Below are 17,897 nucleotides of genomic sequence, written 5' to 3'. Positions count from 1 at the left end.
TCTTACTTGACAATTCACTGTAGCTCTACCATGGGCAGAGGTTCAAGTGTTCAGGGTGAGTAGTAAAGATTATTAGCTTCTGTTGGAGTCCATACAAATGTGAAAAGCCTCCACCCGGCCCAAAGAAAAAGCTTAGATACTAAGAAAAGGTAGAGTTGGGAATATGATAAAAATATAAAACTGGGGCAAGGGGTGGGTGGTTATGATTTGTTATCACTTGTGTACTTAGGAAAGATAACATTTAACAGGCAGAAGATGTACATGTGTGTGCACAGCAAGCCATACTTGCCTTCCTTTCCAGCTACCATGTTCCACAGAAAGCAATGCTACTGGTTAATCCAAGGTTTACCTTGAGCAGTCAGAGAGAAGAAGGTTTGAGTAATGACCTCAAAACAAAGGAAAGTTGTTCTGCCTCACTTCTCAATGTTGGAAAGAAACACAAGTGGCAGGGGAAGTCTGAAGCATGATGGAAAAAGACATTACCCAGAAAAGGGAATAAAACTAAACTTAAAGCTTCAAAACAAGTGCACAGCTATCCTTGTTCGGCTAGTTTTAAGTGCCAACACTGCTGTAAGAACTTCAGTATAACACAAAAATCTGCACAGATTGCCTGCTGGAACCAGATTTACATCAGCTTGGAAATAACAGAATTCACACTCTTCCTTGGTTGCATTTATTGTGCATGAATTTCACAGTCACATTTTACTGCTTTTCATAGAAATTTATATAAATTGACATACAGAGTCACATCAAAACCTGAGTTCTAAAAACAAATAACTTTATTCCATATATGTATACTATAAAATTCTGGCTGCATTTTCAAGAAACAACAGCTAAGGAGAACAGTCTAGTGTTGGATAGCAGCAAAGCCTCCAATATTTGTTTTTCTTTGAATGACACAACCCCCATATTTGTTGCACACTAAACTGTCTAGGTACTTCTAAAGTTGTGCCTTAACACCAAAGTAGGATGAATTCATTTTCCTTTCATATATTGAACTAAAAGACTACTCCTCTTAAGAGCCTTCTTCCAGTTTTGATTTGTGATTACCCTATCCCCAGAGAGGTATTGGCTTCTAAAATAATTCTTTGTCTATACTGGTAGACAAAATAGTACCCAAAACAAAATGTTTCTGTCACCAGCCTTAATTCACCATAGATTAAAACCAAGAATTCTTGTTTCTTCAACTTCTAAAAGACCTTTCTGTCTTCCATTTCAACATTTGAATCAAGATGCTGATTTACTTGAAGGGCCAAAGTGAAGAGCAAATATGTAACAAGCACTTTTGACAGCATCTTTAAAAGCATTCAACACAAGTTAGTTACCAGGTCAATGGAAAAGCTCATGCTTAAGTATTTTTGCTTTGTTAGTTCAGTTGGCAGAGTAGGAGACTTGTTACTAACACAAAGTCCTAGTAATGGGATAGTCATCAGCCCTAAAGATCCCTCTTAAGAGCTTTAAAGCCAGAATTCTAAACAATTGCTTATCACAGCATGGTTTTTGTACCACAGACTTGTATGTGAGATTTACAGTTTTAGGGCACCCACCACTTTTTTTTATCCCAAGTTGGATACCAGCTTTCTCCACTTACCTGCCAAAGGAGAAAAGGAGACATCTAGAAAACAAGTACTTGTGTTGGATTACTGAAGTAATCCACCTCTACCCTGGAAGTGAAGGGAATCAGTGACATCTAGTCTCATCTTTAGCAATAGAAACTGCATATACATCCCTTGAAAAGTCAGATTTTTCTAGAAAAAAAAAAATTGTACTCCAGACATATAAAATACTTTGGTAGCCTGAAGCTTAATGGTTACACAGCAGTACAAAATAATAGCAACAACTGGGCAAAGTTAAACCATTAACTCAGGTCCATCTTTAACTTACGAGGAATTAAAAATCCTTGAAGCTGCACAACTTTTTTCCAGAATTGATGATTTGAAGACAGCCAGAGTGTCCAGTTGTAACAGGCTTTAATATATGCAGAGCTTATCTTTCAAGTTTAACTTCTATTTCAAAACATGAAAGATGACTGAAGAGTCACATCTGTACAAACCAGTCTGGACTTCACCTTCCCCTCCAGAGCTCCAGCAGCAGTTTCCCAAATGCTGCTAAGTTTTGGTTTGCTGAGATGTTAATGCCAACAGTCTCTTGCTGAGCAGTGCATTGTGTCGCTGAAGATACTCTATTACATCTCCTTGCTTCTCAACTATCTCTTCTAAACTGGAATTTTCCCTTGAAGTAAGAAAAGTAAATATGGGTTTCAGTAAATGACAGAAGCCTTTCAGTATGTGAAATGTCAGAGCTAATTAACACATACTTAAATAGTTGTTTCCTTTAGTTTCACTTTTGCTGGGATCAACTAATTTTTGAGGGGAGAGGCAATCTACAACACCTATAGATCTAACTCTATTTTGCATGAGAAGGTAGGAAGAGAAAGTCTGGCTGAACTTCATGCCATGTATACACAACTGAGCTACATACTTCCCGCTAGATAGTCACAGAACGAGGATCTTACTGTTTAAAAGACCAAGACAGACAACATGCTAGAATTATATTAAGAACCATGGAACCTTTCCCACACACATTAGGAAACTTGTTTTGAGCAGGCATAATACTGTTGTTTAGCTGTGGGAGATCATAAGCTGTTCAAGACAGAAATCCCTTGATTAATGTGGAGTAGCATACATTATGTGCTACTATATACATCTAGTATTTGTCACATACCATGATAGTACCAGTACCAAAAAGTTGTGCTACTTCAGATCTACAACCTTGTGTACAACTACCCTCCCCCCTTAAAATATATCCAACTTCCAGATAGCTCTCATTTTAACTCCAACAGTAACACTGAAATATTTACATAAAGCTTACTTAATTGAGAAAAAAAAAAAAAGATGAAATAATTTTGTCAAATCTATTAGGAATTTTTAAGCTACAGCAAGATGAAGTACCAAATGTGGGAGTGTAGCCTACTCTTTCCTTACATGTTATTTCTTCTCAGCTGACTTGGGAATCTGCCCTCTGTGTACACTTGTGAGCATCTTAGTACTGAGAAAGTTGTTCCTCAGCTTTACAACATTTTGTAGAGGAACACTGCCCATTTCATAGTTCTTAGAAAGCGTTGAGAAGGATATTGAGTGAAAAAAAGCTTAGATCCAATAAAAAAACCTTACTGTAGTTAAACTGGAAAAAGTAAAGAACACAAGTTTTGTAAACAGAAAACTTGCAACCTTAACCAGTAACGTGCACTACCAATGTAAGGCTCCAGATCAGTAACTTAGGTTGCAGAGGTCATGATATTCAAAAAACATTCTTCTAACAAGGTCAGCTGAAGGGCTGACAGGATTCACTTTTCAATAGATGTTAACTCCCAAGGGAAAGAGAGTCAGAGTTGTATAGAGCTAAATTAAAATAACGGTTTTGCAATCAGTTCTCACAGGAAGTTTGCACTCTTTAATCAAAAATAAGCAGAGTCTGTTCCTCAGCTGGTCATTGTTGCAGGCACATTCCCTGGGCATTTGAGAATTTCTCAGGGGAGAAGATGAATGAGAAAGAAATGAGGTCCACCATACAATCACCATGGTTTTTATATCAAAATGGAAGTCAGACCTGGTATCAAAATTCAAGACAACTCTAAATCCTTCCTGTATCCTGAACATCTACTTCCAACTTCCATAAAAGCATGTGCATGCTGCACTTGTGATACCAGGGGAAGTCCCAAAGTATTAGTCACCTCTCATTAGTCAACCTTTCATGAAGGCAGCACATATAGAAGCAAGTCATAGTATATGAGAAAAATCACCAATTCTTATACAGAAATCTAGGTTATTTTAAATTACTAGTTTTTATTAAGTCATACCAGACTGATTTCAGCATTTGGGCAGTTGGCAGGTACACAGAGATAAGTCTCAGCGCCTGGGACAGTTTCAGTTACTGTTGGACAGCTTCTACTCTCACTGAGACCTTCCTTACTCCTTAAATGCTCTACACACCTTAAAAGTTCCTTTTTAAGTAACAGTAAGACAACAGTGTCTCTCCTAAAACATCATATAAAATTAATTAAACCAGATTAAGCACAGCCATTTCATAAATGGTTAAATCACCTCCATCCTTATGTTTGAGGATTTCTGTATCACAGTGAATTCTCATTTACTATGGAGAAAGTACAAGACTTTCTCCTGCTGCATCTCATCTGTGCATCTAAAATTGGAGGCTTATGCATAGTTCCTTCAGAACTGTTACTCCTACCTCTGGTTTAGCTGACAGGTTTAAAATTGTATGAAGTCTACAGAAAATCATGGAATTGCATTCATGTTACCTATAGATCATGGTTGAACATGGCATAAAATGAATACAGAATTCTCACCTGAATCCAACTTCTGAGGTAATGTGACTAGGGTAGGCATACAATTTTTCTTCTTCAATTATGTCAGGTCTTGGCTTGGCACGATTGAAGTTGCTTATTTTCACTGCAAGAAAGTTTTATTAATTAGTTAGAAACCAGAAAATAACTCAAAGCTTTAACATCAGAGTCCAAGTTATAAAAATCTGTAACAGATGATCCTAAGATTACCTTAGGATGAGAGATGGAAAGACAACAAAGGAATCTGAGAAACGGAAAAGCAAAAGCAGACCTGAATGGGGAAGCTTGAACATACTTCTTAACATCTGCAAAGTTTAATCTGCCACCTAAGAGAGGGTGAAACCTTAGTTGCCTTTTATAGGGGGTACCAAGATTCAGTCTCCAAGTTCAGGCAAAACTAAGTAATATGCCATAAAAAACCAGTGAGAAGTTTTGTACTGGTATCTGGTTTAGAACTTCTAGCTTAAGCTCTTCAATAAATACTTTAACGACTAGCTGCAATAAAGCAGCCGCTTGTTTGCCTGCTCAGACTAGAGCAGACTTGCTACAGAAAGCCACTGTGAACCTAGCAGTCTTGGCTATCGAACCCAAAAGTCATTCCTGGGCACCTGTGAATAAAGTTTAAGGCTCAATTTAACAGATGTATGGGTGGGAAAAGTTGTAGGCACTCTCTGCATTATTTCAAAAAGGAAGCTGAAAATATTTAAAGCCATTCAATGTCAGATACTGATTCAGAGAAAATATCAAAATATCCAGAGTATGCATTTGGGACTCTGTATTAAGGGCTACTTGTGAAATAATACATCTAATGCCACAAAAAACATTACAGCGCAGCTCTGTGAGAAATCCACACTACTGCAACAGAGGAGGAGTGTCCTTACAAGTCAGTACTATTATGGGGTTTATTACAGGCCACCCTGCTAAAACAATGCTAAGACCCTCCAGAGGTTAGCTACGAGTTAGGCTCAAAGGTTAGTTATTTCTATGATGGTATTTCTCTACAACTAAAACCACAAAGGAATGGATGTGGAATTCTCAACATGTGTTGTTTGTGGGAATGTTGGTCTTTTATTCAAGTGATGTTAGAGGTATGTGAGAAAGTAATTAAATACATATATTTAGTAAGTCTTTTAAAGCTTTACTCCCTATCCTAGCAGTAAAAAACTTAGAATAGTAAGCTGACATTTAGAGCTGTCTATATTGTACTTCATTCCATGCACTTTTACCTCACTTGAACAATTTATATATGTCAAGTCTATTATAGGTCAGTCACAGCAATTCCTTGTAGATTTATGAATCTCTGCCTCTGCATCCTACAGCTATATACACACATTGCTACATGGAGATGATTTTAAGGAAGGCAGTAGTCCTTCACAGGACATTGTCTATCATACAATCCACAAACAGGTCCAATAAGCAAGAGAAATATCTAGAATTACAATCAGGTATCTCCGATTTGTGAGACAGAATTATTTAGCAGAAAATGTCAGGTACAACCTTCTACTGATAAGCATTTATGTCTCATTCTAATACTTAAATAATTACTTCACTGTGAAAAAACTATGTGAACTGGTGCTGCCTTCTCTCCAAAATTAGGAGTAACATACTAATACAAAAAAGGGTGAGCCAGTAGTTTTTAGTGTAAAACTAAAAACTAGTTTTTAGTGACCTTAGTCACCCCATTGTTGCTCAGCTGATACTATCTGAGCAGTATCTGCCAAGATATTGCTTCAATGCTTGCCTTGAAGAGGGAAATTCTAAACCTCAGCAGAGGGCTGCCCTTAAAACTGTTCCATTAAAGAAGCTTCATGCTTCTACCCAGGCACATACTCTGTCTGCTCTAAGAGCAAAAACCCATCTGAATGTCATTATTACTACAGATTCTCAGGCTATTTTCAAAATTGGCCAAATACATTTGTTTTGCCTCAATACAGCTTTAATATTAGAATTTTAAAAAAACCTTAAAATCCACCACTACAGATAAGACAGACAGGCAAGCAATCTCTCAGTTTACCTAAACAAGCATTGGCATGGAAAATAAGATAATAAATTACACTACCCACTGGAAAAAGCAACTTAGGGTGACTGGAAGTTTTCCTCATCTTGCAGCAGGTGTAAAGCCACATAAAAATTAACCCTAGCTTTAGAGAATGAGTTTTATGTTGATTTGGGGCTGTTCAAGAGATAAGGCAGCTGTTGGTATAACACACTTACTCCTTCCTAGCAACACAAATCTTCCCCTTAGTTCCAGGATTCACTGGACCCTTCTTCAAACCTCTTTGAGCTACAAAGTGCAACACTGCAGCCCACAACTTCCTCGTATATGCATTTATTTATCAACATTTTAGATAGTTTTGCAAAATTTAAAGGCAAGTGTTTTATTAAGTCTTCATAAATTACACCAAACCTAAAGCAGACAACCTTACAAACCAATAGTGACAGCAGAAACACTGGTTAATGAATATGAAGGTCACAGGAACTGGCATAAGTACTAGTCAGGAAACAATACCCTTCTGGTAACAAATAAGCAGAAAAATAGTTTGAGATTTCTTACAGAAATACAAGCTCAGACCTTACTACTATGCAGGTCATCTTTTTTGCACTTAACCTTTTCGGTCAAGGTAAGAGTCACACAATGTAGCTCTGAGCTCAGCAGGCCTCAGGGCTAGAAATAGCATTTCTCTGGAATTCCTGACATTCTATTAAAGTTTTACAATTTATCTCTTATTTCTCGAGTTTCCCAGGAAAGTAAGTATGCGTATGCAAAGAAGGCATGATCTCTAGCATTCTTGGAATAGTTTTCTAGCACTGCCATGATTACATTCCCTCATCACTGCCTTTATTCTTCCAGAGGACAGTCAGTCTACTTGAGCCATGAGCCATTGAGGGGAAAACCTGACAAGCCTGCAGCATTCAGCCTTCTGCACACTTTTAAGACAAAGACATAGTTGAGGGCTGGGACCTTATTTCTTGGCACATTTTTGATACTGCTGTAGGATACTCGGAATACTTTTTATTTCCCAGATGAACAAGCTACATGGCAGTATTTCTCTGTGTGCCATTGCATTACTGTGAACACACCAAAGTTTTCTTTTAAGCATTTGTTTATCAACATTTTAGATAGTTTTGCAAAGTTTAAAGGCAAGTGTTTTATGAAGTTTTCATAAGTTATACCAGACCTAAAGCAGACAACCTTACAAACCAGCAGTGATAGCACAAAGCCTCACAGTTTTATAAAGCACTACACATATCATCACAGCTCCCAAAACCCGTGCATCTTTTAAGAATTCATTAGAAGGAATATTCCATTTTAGTATCAAAGAGTAACTGAAGACTTTGGGGTGGGACCAGGGAAAGAGGAAGAGGCTGAATAAGGCACAATCACACAATCAGGTACGCAAACCCCACATGTAAATCCTGTACACAGTTCTGACTAAGCCAGCTAGCTCTTACTGCTTCACAGCTTGTGGTGCATACATTTCAGAAACACTGATAAACAGACAAACCTGTTCACAGGACACTTTCTGAATTAATTAGGCATTTATTGCCACTTCACTGGATTAACAGCTTTGAGATAACACAGAGCAGCCCTTCGTTTAGCAGCCCTTGGAACCAAATCAAGCCTGACAACCTTTCCCAATTTGTTTTGGATTTGCCTTAGTTCTCCTTCTACAAGCACAGAATCGTTTTGTATTTATAATGGCAGTTAAATGCCTTGGGGTACCCCAAGTGAACTACTGTGAGGGCAAACAAACAGCTGAGTACCAGCTATAATGAACATCACACAAGAAGGCTAAGCTTGCCTCTCTCACCTGTGTAAATCACTAAGCATGTCAGGGAACTAATCATCTCCAGGCTCAGGACTCCCAGGATAAGATACAAGTACACTTTGCTGTGATCAGGAAAGGAATGCTGCACCGACAGAATCAAGAGCAGGGCCGTATTACCTAGAAAACAAATATTATATTTTAAAGATTTACTGATTTTATTAGTAAAACTAATTTTAAAATAATTTTTTTTACTGAAAATTAATTAATGCTTTCTCATGCCCAGTATCTGCATTAGGCTGCAGTAATGCTTTTCCATTTCATATCATGCTTGCCCCTTCAGCTAATTTCCTTAACGTGCAAGCTTATACCTGCTGGTAGAAAAATGAGGTTTTATTTCAGCATATGCCTGTAATGGTAGACAATTATGAGTTTTCTTATAAATTCTTTTGACTAAAAAAAACAAGAGTGGAAGAAACAGACTAGAAATACCTAAAATAGGTACATGGGCTTAAACAGCTTCTGGCTTTGTTGATGCTATCCATCTTACTAATTCCTTCAATTCCTAAGAGATCATGTAAGTCAGGTGAAAATGAGGGAGTACTTTCCTTCAAGTAGTGGATTTAAAATATATTTAAATTAGGCTAATAGAGGAAAAAAAACCCTAACCACCTTCCTTCAAAGCCTACTTGCATGGGCTTCCACTTGCTATTTATCTTAATACTTGAATATCACTGGAAATTTAATTGAAATTAGTACAATTAGTCAGGAGAAAAGATACTGAGTTACAAGCCTAAAAATCTTTCCTGATACTGAGTGTGAAGTGTTTTCTTCCTTCCTGTAAAAATGTGTCTGACGAGTGTCTGGATAAAGAACTAAATTTATAAAGACCCTTAATGTAACTAGGGAACTGTGCAGTTCTCTTTCCTACTGTGTCAGTCAAGTGAAGGAAGTGGTATCAGCAGTCATTACCATGGCAGGAAGCTTGCAGTAATGGAAGAACCACCTTCTGAACAACAGATGATCAAAATTCTAAAGCACACACCTGATTGCATCTGAACATTCACAAAAGCCCAGAGTTTGTCTAGTAGGGGAGAAGTGGGCTCCATCTAAGACTGAAACCAGGGGCAAAGTATTGCCAATTACACTGCAACAGGCAGAAATAACCCTTTTACATCATTAAGCCTCCTGTAGCCTGCTTTTGTCACTACACTCCAAACACTTTTATATCTTCAGAGCTCTATCTAGTGGCCAGAGCCTGAAGTGTTGCACATTTATCAAGCTGACTTAGCTCTTTTAAGGACTGTGTGGAAAGAAAGCTAGGTTCTTACAAAGAACAGGACCATTTTACTTTCTAATTCTGGTGAAAAAAAATATCTAATCCAGGAGGGAGGTGGTTTTATAAGAGGCAAAAATACTGTAAAAGCCATCGCTCTGCCCTTTTCCACTGCTATTTGTAGGAAAAATCCCCTTAAGTTAGATGGGTTTCAGATCTGAAAATGATTTAAAGAAAAGCTGCACCAACATTTTACAGCTAAACTTGCCCGAGATGCAACTTAAAAATATAGTTAAATCACTCCTATACACCACCTTTTGTCCATAGAAAGTAGAAAAAGGGCAGCCAGATAAAGAGCTGAATGTTACACATCCTCAGTGAAGGTCAGAAAATTGGTTATTTCACTGAATTCAGACAGCTGTTGGGCAACAAACAATTCATCTATTTCTATGTGGATTGCTGAGCTTGAAAAGAGAAGAGCAGCGCACTTCCTGGAAAGCCTAGCAGTCTTACCACATATCCAACCAGACAAATGAATACAGAAATCAAGATCACTAGCAGTCAAACACAGACCTTGCTGACTGAATATTTCATGGCTGAAGACTAAATGCTAATGCCTAATGTTTTACTCAACCTCACAGCAGTGAGCATTTTTGCACTACAAAGAGTTCCTTACAACCTGCATCTGGCAGACCAGAAAGATCATCTGAGGGTCATCTGACTAAAGGACAATTTGTAAGTGCTCACAGACAGGTTCATAAAAGTTCATAATATATAACATACAATTATATCAAAACTGCTCAGTCTTTTACTGTGTCACAGTTTAAAGCTTTAGATGGAAAAAAATCCAAGTTCACCTGTGGCATGGATTAGCAGTGGAAGTCTTTTCAGATGTCTTGTTGCTTGGTATATGGAGAAGTAACCTCTTCTTCTGACTCTGCTGTGGTGGTGATGCACGTATTGTTCAAAACAGACATGCAGAATCCACAGAACTATTTTTGCAATTATTATGACAGTCTGCACTTTAAGTGGGTGAGTGTAGTTTCCAGGGCACTTATCTTGGTTTGGATTGGGGTAAGAGCAAAACATAGCTGCTAAAAATGCTAAAACAACAAAAGCAACCTGGAAGATAAAGGAAGAGAGAAAAATCTTTAAAGTCAACATTTAGCTATATGTGTGGAAAAAAAAAAAAACCTGAAACACAAGTCCAGGATTACGTAGTTAATTCATTATGCATTACTTTCTAAATTGATTTTTTTAGAGTTGGGTTAACATAAAACATTAGACACTCGATACAACCACTACATGCCACTCTGGGAACATACAGATGACTGAAATTGCTAAGTAGTAAGATTGACTTCCAGGAGGGCAACCAGTCCCCAGCAGAACAGAGCTGTAATTGTCACCCTTCCCAGAATTTCTACTAAATCAATTTCACCACTCCTTGAGTCTTTATAGTGAATTTATTTCATTTCTGGACCCTCCTTTCTATGCCTTTTTACTTCAAAGAAAACTTGACTTATGCTCCTATAAAAGAGAAATCACGTCTTTTTAGACTCATTCAATTACACTTAATGCTGCTCTGTGGGATCAGCTCTTGTCGGTACAGTCCATATTTCCTGAAATTGACATTTCCTAAGTGAAAATCAATGCCTTCCTACAGACACTGAATATCATCTCCAGGTTAACTTTAAAAAAGTGAATCAGAGAAACTTAAAGTGAATTATTAACACTGGGTAGGCATCTTTGCCAATTGGTAATCATTGGCAATCATTTTACCTTTTTACTTATGTCAGAAAAAACAGACAGATTATTAGTCAGATTGCATATATAGTCAGATTGTCTATATATTTATCCTTTCAGACTACTGCCATTATGCCATAACTTTTCCTGTCTTCTAGACTCTCCTCCAAATTTTCAGCATCAGCAGTGAACATCAGCAATCTTTAGGCCAATTAGAAAACAAAGCTGTTGATGCATGTTACCTGTAGTGTTTGTATACACAGGGATTTCTTAATATTTATAGAGTTTTGTCACAGAAAATATTTTCTCTACTGTGTTCATTCAGTGAACAAGAACAATGTTATACTTTCTCATCCTGGTTCATTCTACAGAACAGAGGAATACTTTTAAAACAGAACTGTAAAGAAAAACAACTCCCACAAATACAGAAATAAATGGAGAGTTATTAATATACAAAACAGAAAAAAAATCAATTTGTCTCAAGTCTACAAATGAGTTCTAATACACTTAGCTTAAAAAAAGAAGTGTCAGATGTTCTGCATGTCAAAACTGGCAGAAACAGCACATCAGAATTGAGGACAGAGGAAAGCACCCAATTTTCATTTGCTGCCTTTGTTTCCATATTTAATTCTATGAGTATTTAAGATCCCACTGCCCCCTTTCCACCCTCTTGAATTTATATTTCCTATTTTTGTACTTTCTCAAGCAACACTCTTCACAGAAATTAACTTGTCAGAACCACTTAATTATTTTTGAGACAAAATGCCCTTAGCTTGCTCAGATTGTGACCAGAGGAAGGTAATTGGGAAGGGAGCAAGAAAGGGGAATACTTTTCACACAACTGTCAATACTTAAAGACATTACAGAAGACAGATAGGATAGAAGGCAGAAGGACAGAAACCCAAACCAAAATGGAGCGTACCCCACATTATTCATAAAATCATTACTTCAAACACAAATTAAATACCACATTATCTAAAGATCAGTTAAGTTGCTAGATGCAGTAGTTAAATAAGAGGCAGGTTTATAATTTGTTTAATCTATTATTTTACCACCTTTTCTTACAAAGCTAAGAAAAATTCAGCTATTTTACTTCATCTGTTTACTGTTTGGTTTGCCAATTTACAATAATGATACAATTAATTCTATCCTTCCAGGTATTAGGAATACATTTCAGTAAAGAAAATGGCTATATCAAACTAATGCATGTAGGAATGACCTAGCATTACATCTCTACTAAACTACTACAGCAGTGTATACAAGAGGAAACAGGAAGCTGGCATTTAGAGTGGTATTTATGAAATATGTTTTGCTTGCATTGTTAGGCAGTTCAATAGTAGGTGTTTCATCCCCCACATATTTTTACATACAGAAAGTTATTCTTATAAAGAGTAGTATTTAAGTTCAATTTTGTGTATGTGGACACACACAAATGATTAAGGAAAGACAGGATTAATATAAAGAAATTATTTCTAGCCTGTACACTTCACATTGCTCTCCAGCCTCCAGAAAAGCAAAGCTTAGCAAAAGGAAAGGCACTTAAAAACCCAGTCCCTCCATAGTTCAGCATATCCTACCCACTTTCCAGAATTATATGTAACTGGGCAGCTGCATCACAGCAGCTATTTTGCTACCTAACTCCATTTCTTGGCACAGGGAGGTGGAGAATAAATACTCCAAATTACATACAAATTGCTTTAGAGATGCATTACAGCTCTACTGCATAATACTATGATGTCTTAACTTCTCCAGGACATTTACCCCTTTGGCAGGCTATGCGTCAGAAACTACCCTGGCCTCTCTACACATTCCACAAGATTAATGCATGTTTGCAGAAGCACAGGGGAAGGAAATCCATTAAACTTGTTTTGCCCACCAATCTTTTTAGTGAGAGAGACAGTGCCACTCAAGGTAGCAATTACAATGCTGTTTTGCCAACAGAAAAGGGTATTTCTCCATTTTGTTCCAAGAACCAACTGGTCACTAAAGCAGGCTCAGCAACAGCAACAAGACTTAACTGTGAAAATGTGTGTTGACAGATGCCACAGGAGTTTTCCCATTTCACCTAATCATGCTTCGCTCTATTCGCAGGAGAGAGGAAAAGGTGGGAGGAGAATACGTAGCAGTTTCCTAGGATCTGGGTGACTGACAGTTGGCTGCATCAGTTATGGTAGTAGATAGCAAAACCCCAAGGCTTAGCAGAAAAATAGTCACTGCTCTATTACCAACAGCAGATTTCAAGTGCCTTCTATAAGGGGAATGGCACAGAGTTCTTCCGGCAGGGGAAGGGAATATGGCTGGATACATGGTTTCCATTTGGAATTTTGTAATCTACTCAGCTGAACAGCAGAGGGTTTTTTTAAGTCTAGGTGACAGCCAGGGGAGCATTTCCTGATACTACTGCAAGGCCCAAAAAGCAGCTACTCCTAAAATTAGAAGGCTAAAGCACATTGAACAACTTCATGCAGCTGCCGAAAGAGAGACCTTAGAGACTGGTATGTGCTTTTAAAGTCCTGGCAGAGAGCATGTTTCAAGTGCACTGGGCACTGCATTTTTTGTTTGAGAATCAAATTAAGCTATAAAATAGCTCATGCCAGTGGTACTATAGAACTTAATGGTACTATAGACCCTTAAGATCACCAAGTCCACCCTTTACTTAGCACTACCACATCCCCACTAACCCATGTCCCTAAAAGACATGAAAGTGGCACTTCAGTCAGATCTCAGGCTCGGAGCTCTTCAGCCTTCTTCCTATCTAGTTGCCACAGACTCACAAGCAAAAACAAGCCCCTTCAGCTTATCAAGGAGTAACTCATTACTAGGCAGGACTCCCTCTGCTTCTGTCTACCAGCCTCCATAAATGCCTAGATACTGTTCAGTATTTGTGCTTTTTGCTCTTAACCTCCAGAAGCAAGAGCAGGAAACAACATTTGGATTACTTTCTCTCTCCATCCACTACCAATCAACACCCCCTAAGCAAGTTCAGCTTTACTGGTTTAGTTACCTTATCTCTGAAATTAGGTTGGCTCTCAGAAGGCATAGCATCAAAATTTTCTCAGCCCTCTGTAACTAGTATAGCACTTCTGTGGCAATAATATTTTTTAATTACATTTTCAACAGCATAGAAGAACTACTATTTAAAATGCTCTTCCTCCTAACAAGACATGTCCCAGCACCAACAACCAGAATGAGAAGACAGAAAGTATTTGATAGCATATACACTATCAAAATTTATTGGTAAAGTGGACCTCACTGGTTTGGAAGATCAGCCAGTGTATGCACTTCACTGTCATATCATCCAAATTCTCTCACATGAACAGTGGATTCTGAAGGATTCAGAAGAGAGATAGCAAGTCTCTTAGGGAAATCATGCTTCTTAAACTTACATGTATTAGCACCAGGAAATTGGCAAGGAGAACTGCTGGGATAGCATGAAATCTTGGCCTCAATTGGGAATGCAATGCATGAGACGAAATGAGTGGTGCATCCAGTAGAGGATCATCTTCCAAACTCTGTGTTATTTCCAAGGAACCCTGGAACAGAAGGGGAAGGCAAACAATAGCTCTAAGGTAAGCTCTAAAAGTAAAGCACAGAAGTTTAGGAATTTTCTGTGAGCAAATCAAGCCTTGAGGGAGGAAAACCCCACTAGGTTAGTATCTTGAGAAACCTCTTAAACTCTTGGTAAACATTCATCACATGTGAGAACTCTGTCCCTGAGGAATCCAGCACTAATCTACTTCCTAGTATCACACTGAGCCTTCAGGAACTTCAGTTTTAAAAATGTATAACAAGTATCTGAGCTTCAGACCCGAGAGATGTCAGGAACATGGGAAAAAATAACGAAGTCTTTCTCACATGCTTTATACAGCTACTGCAAAATTCTTTGTTGTTCTTAGTTTTGTCCAACTGCAGTTGGAGGCAACAACAAAGCTGCAGTGTAACAGTAACAGTTTTGAGTATTCAACCTCTAATACTACTGACATGTCAAAACACCTGCAGAAGTAACTAGAGCTCAACTCAGGCAGGAAAGAAGCAGCAGTTCATAGAGGCAAGAAGACGCTACCAAAGTGTTGAGCAAGGCACTGCCTACACTAGAGAGAATGCAGCCTGCCCTTGTCACATTGGAGCCAAGTATTAGTTATTTGCCTTCACATTCAGTTCAAATATAGTGTCTTTTACTAAGTAGAAGATAAAACTAAGTACAAGTGAAGGGAAAAACTTTGGACAAGGAACTTCCCCCACAGCTGTGCATCCCTGCTCCTTTCAGGCCAGGACAAGGCCATTCAATACATATTAAGTGAAACATACACAAGGCACTATGATGGCCAACTGCTACATTTTCTCTTTAGCATCCTGTTATGTCCTTTGCCTCAGAAGAGAAAACAACTCAAGATTTCCACTCAAGTTTTGACTGCTCTTTTTCATATACCAACCAGAGCCCAGAAGAAGACAAGGGCAGACCCCATCCCACTCCAGACTTCTGACTATTCAGATGTGCCACATTTCACCAGACTATTTTCTGATTTATAAACTGAGGACTTCTCTTTGCCATGAGAAAAAGCAGCATAAGCCTCAAGACAAATGAAACATTCCATCCTTCTAGACACTAACACAGGAAGAGAGGGATTACACCTAGGTTTATACCTCATGTCAATGAGGACAATGTAGACTGTCTCCCAAGTGTAATTTCACCTGCAGACAACTGCCTAAAGTGAAGGAAATAGTCATAAAGAGTTATTTCAGTCAACAACCAGTTTTCTTTTAGAACCATGAACAATACACTTGCCCTACCATAGAGGAGTGTGAACAGACCACCCTCAGCTATTAGATACCTTTTAATTAGCCCAGTCTTGGACTGAAAATGACCCTTACTGAAATACCTGCCTGGTAAAATGACCTTTTACTGCACACCTAAATGTTTACAAATGACATTCCTCTTATGTCACTGATATAAAATCCAGAAGCATGAGAGCAAAGATGCCCGCTAGCCCTCCTTCACCCATTTTCACAGGACAGGTGTAATTTTAAGCACTGAAAGCAAGGACCAACACTCCAGCAGCCAAGGCATCTTACCTAATTTTTCAGATTACACATCAGTAAAAAATTGATTATCATGAGGGTGGAGAGACACTGGAACAGTTGCCTGGTAAAGCTACAGATGCCCTATTCCTGGAAGTGCTCAAGGCCAGGCTGGCTTGGCTTTTGAACAAGCTGGTCTAGTGGAAAGTGTTCCTGCCCATGGCAGGGGGGGTTGGAAATAGATTTTTAAAGAACCTTCAACCCAAACCATTCTATGATCACAGAATCAATAATGGGGTTAACAGCTCACATGTCCCACAAACCCAACAATTCTTCTTAAGACACTATCCTTAGTCTAATGGGAACAAATGATTCACCATTTCTGTATTTCACCATTCCCTTATTTCCATGAGGGATCAGGGCACTCCTTCACAGACAAAACTTTATCAGAGCTTTGACCATGCTACTTTCTCACAAGACTGGCTACAGTCCATCTTTGTAGCCTAAAATACAGCTAGTATTAGGAAGCACTAGATTACATAATCTCTTTAAATAAATTTTATTACAGACAACATGGAGAGGAGGGGAATTAAAGCACAGGATATGATGATCCTATGAAGTCAATCTGTCATGAAGAAAATCCAATAAGTGTCCTTCCTAACTGGAGTAAACACAGGTTTCATTTCATTAAGATGAGCCAAAACCACAGTTGTCAAAAGCCAAAATGCCTTAAATCCAGACTTGTTTGGCCCTGCTGCTGAGCACAGGTTAAAGCTTTAGCCTCTTGGCTCCCTGATCCACTTCCAGCATGTGACCGCTTCCACAAGAGCCAGCAGGAGAAGGGCAGGCAGCAACAAGCCACAGCCAGCAAGCCTTGCCCACACCGGCTTCCAGCTAGGGCGGGGAGAAACATTCAAACAAACACAAAAACGCCGTGGTCATGCCAGCGAACAGCACGTAACCCGCCTGTGGAAAAATAACCCAGAAAACCTGAAGCAACCACATGAGCAGCCCCGAATAGAGGCTAATAATCTCGATTAAAAACAAGCCAGGCCCAAACGCCTCGGAGATATTTCAAGCCCGGCTGGGAGGGGCAGCGCAGGGAGCAAGGGGCCGCGGCGGCCTCCTCGCTCCGGAGAGCGGCACCGGGGACGCGCCTGGGCCGGCGGCGGCCGCCGGAAAAAACAGACAAAGCCTGCGGCGGCCGGGACGGAAACAGCCCGGAAGAGGCGGAAGGAAGAGGGCACGGAGCGCACGGAGCACACGGCGCTCGCCCGGCGGCGCCCACTCCCAGCGGCAGCGCGGCCGCTCACCCGGGCGGGGTCCCCGCGGCCGCGGCCCCGCTCCCGCCCGCCGCGCTCACGTTGTCCAGGTCCTGCCGCCGCCGCCCCGCCGCCAGCGCCATCGCCGCCTCCCGCCACAGCCGCCCCGGCCGCGTTTAATGGGCACCCCCAGCGCGGCCCCGCCGCCACGGGCTGGCCACGGGCAACGCCGCCCCGCCCCGCCCCGCCCCACCGGCAGCGCCCCGGCCGCCATTGGGCCCGCGCCGCGCCAGCGCCGCCCCGGGGCGCGGCCCTGCCCTGCCGGCGCGGGGCCGGGCCGGGGCCGGGGACGGGTCTGGGTCTGGGTCCGGGTCCGGGTCCGGGTCCGGGTCTGGGTCTGGGTCTGGGTCTGGGTCTCGGTCTCAGCCTCAGCCTCAGCCTCAGCCTCAGCCTCAGCCCCAGCCTGA

The 17,897-nt window shown here is 40.1% G+C and overlaps 1 protein-coding gene across 2 annotated transcripts; it reads right to left on the bottom strand.

Annotated features, from left to right (window-relative positions):
• Positions 1–659: 659 nt before the first annotated feature.
• Positions 660–17,640, bottom strand: TMEM192 (transmembrane protein 192). 2 transcript variants are annotated; one of them, XM_021550255.4, is made up of 6 exons: positions 17,532–17,640; positions 14,536–14,682; positions 10,264–10,528; positions 8,176–8,310; positions 4,367–4,469; positions 660–2,232 (listed from the first exon to the last, which is right to left on the bottom strand). In XM_021550255.4, the coding sequence occupies exons 1-6, from the start codon at positions 17,571–17,573 to the stop codon at positions 2,109–2,111; spliced, it is 816 nt and encodes a 271-aa protein (XP_021405930.1). In that variant the 5' UTR covers positions 17,574–17,640; the 3' UTR covers positions 660–2,108. The 2 variants fall into 2 exon arrangements, with proteins under 2 accessions (XP_021405930.1, XP_085434980.1); XM_085578854.1 differs by lacking the exon at positions 8,176–8,310.
• Positions 17,641–17,897: the final 257 nt, after the last annotated feature.

This window comes from Lonchura striata, chromosome 4, assembly GCF_050655825.1.
Source record: "Lonchura striata isolate lonStrDom1 chromosome 4, ASM5065582v1, whole genome shotgun sequence".
In the NCBI taxonomy this organism is placed as follows: domain Eukaryota; kingdom Metazoa; phylum Chordata; class Aves; order Passeriformes; family Estrildidae; genus Lonchura; species Lonchura striata.
The sequence above is the reverse complement of the archived record's forward strand: the minus strand, read 5'-3'. Positions and strand labels throughout refer to the sequence as shown.

Coding starts and splice junctions, on each gene's coding strand:
- TMEM192 (XM_021550255.4), bottom strand. CDS start 17,573: ATGGCGCTGGCGGCGGGGCGGCGGCGGCAGGACCTGGACAAC. Junction 10,529..14,535: donor ATTTCCTGGTGCTAATACAT/GTAAGTTTAAGA, acceptor TTTATCTTCCAG/GTTGCTTTTGTTGTTTTAGC. Junction 8,311..10,263: donor ACTGCTAATCCATGCCACAG/GTGAACTTGGAT, acceptor TTTGTTTTCTAG/GTAATACGGCCCTGCTCTTG.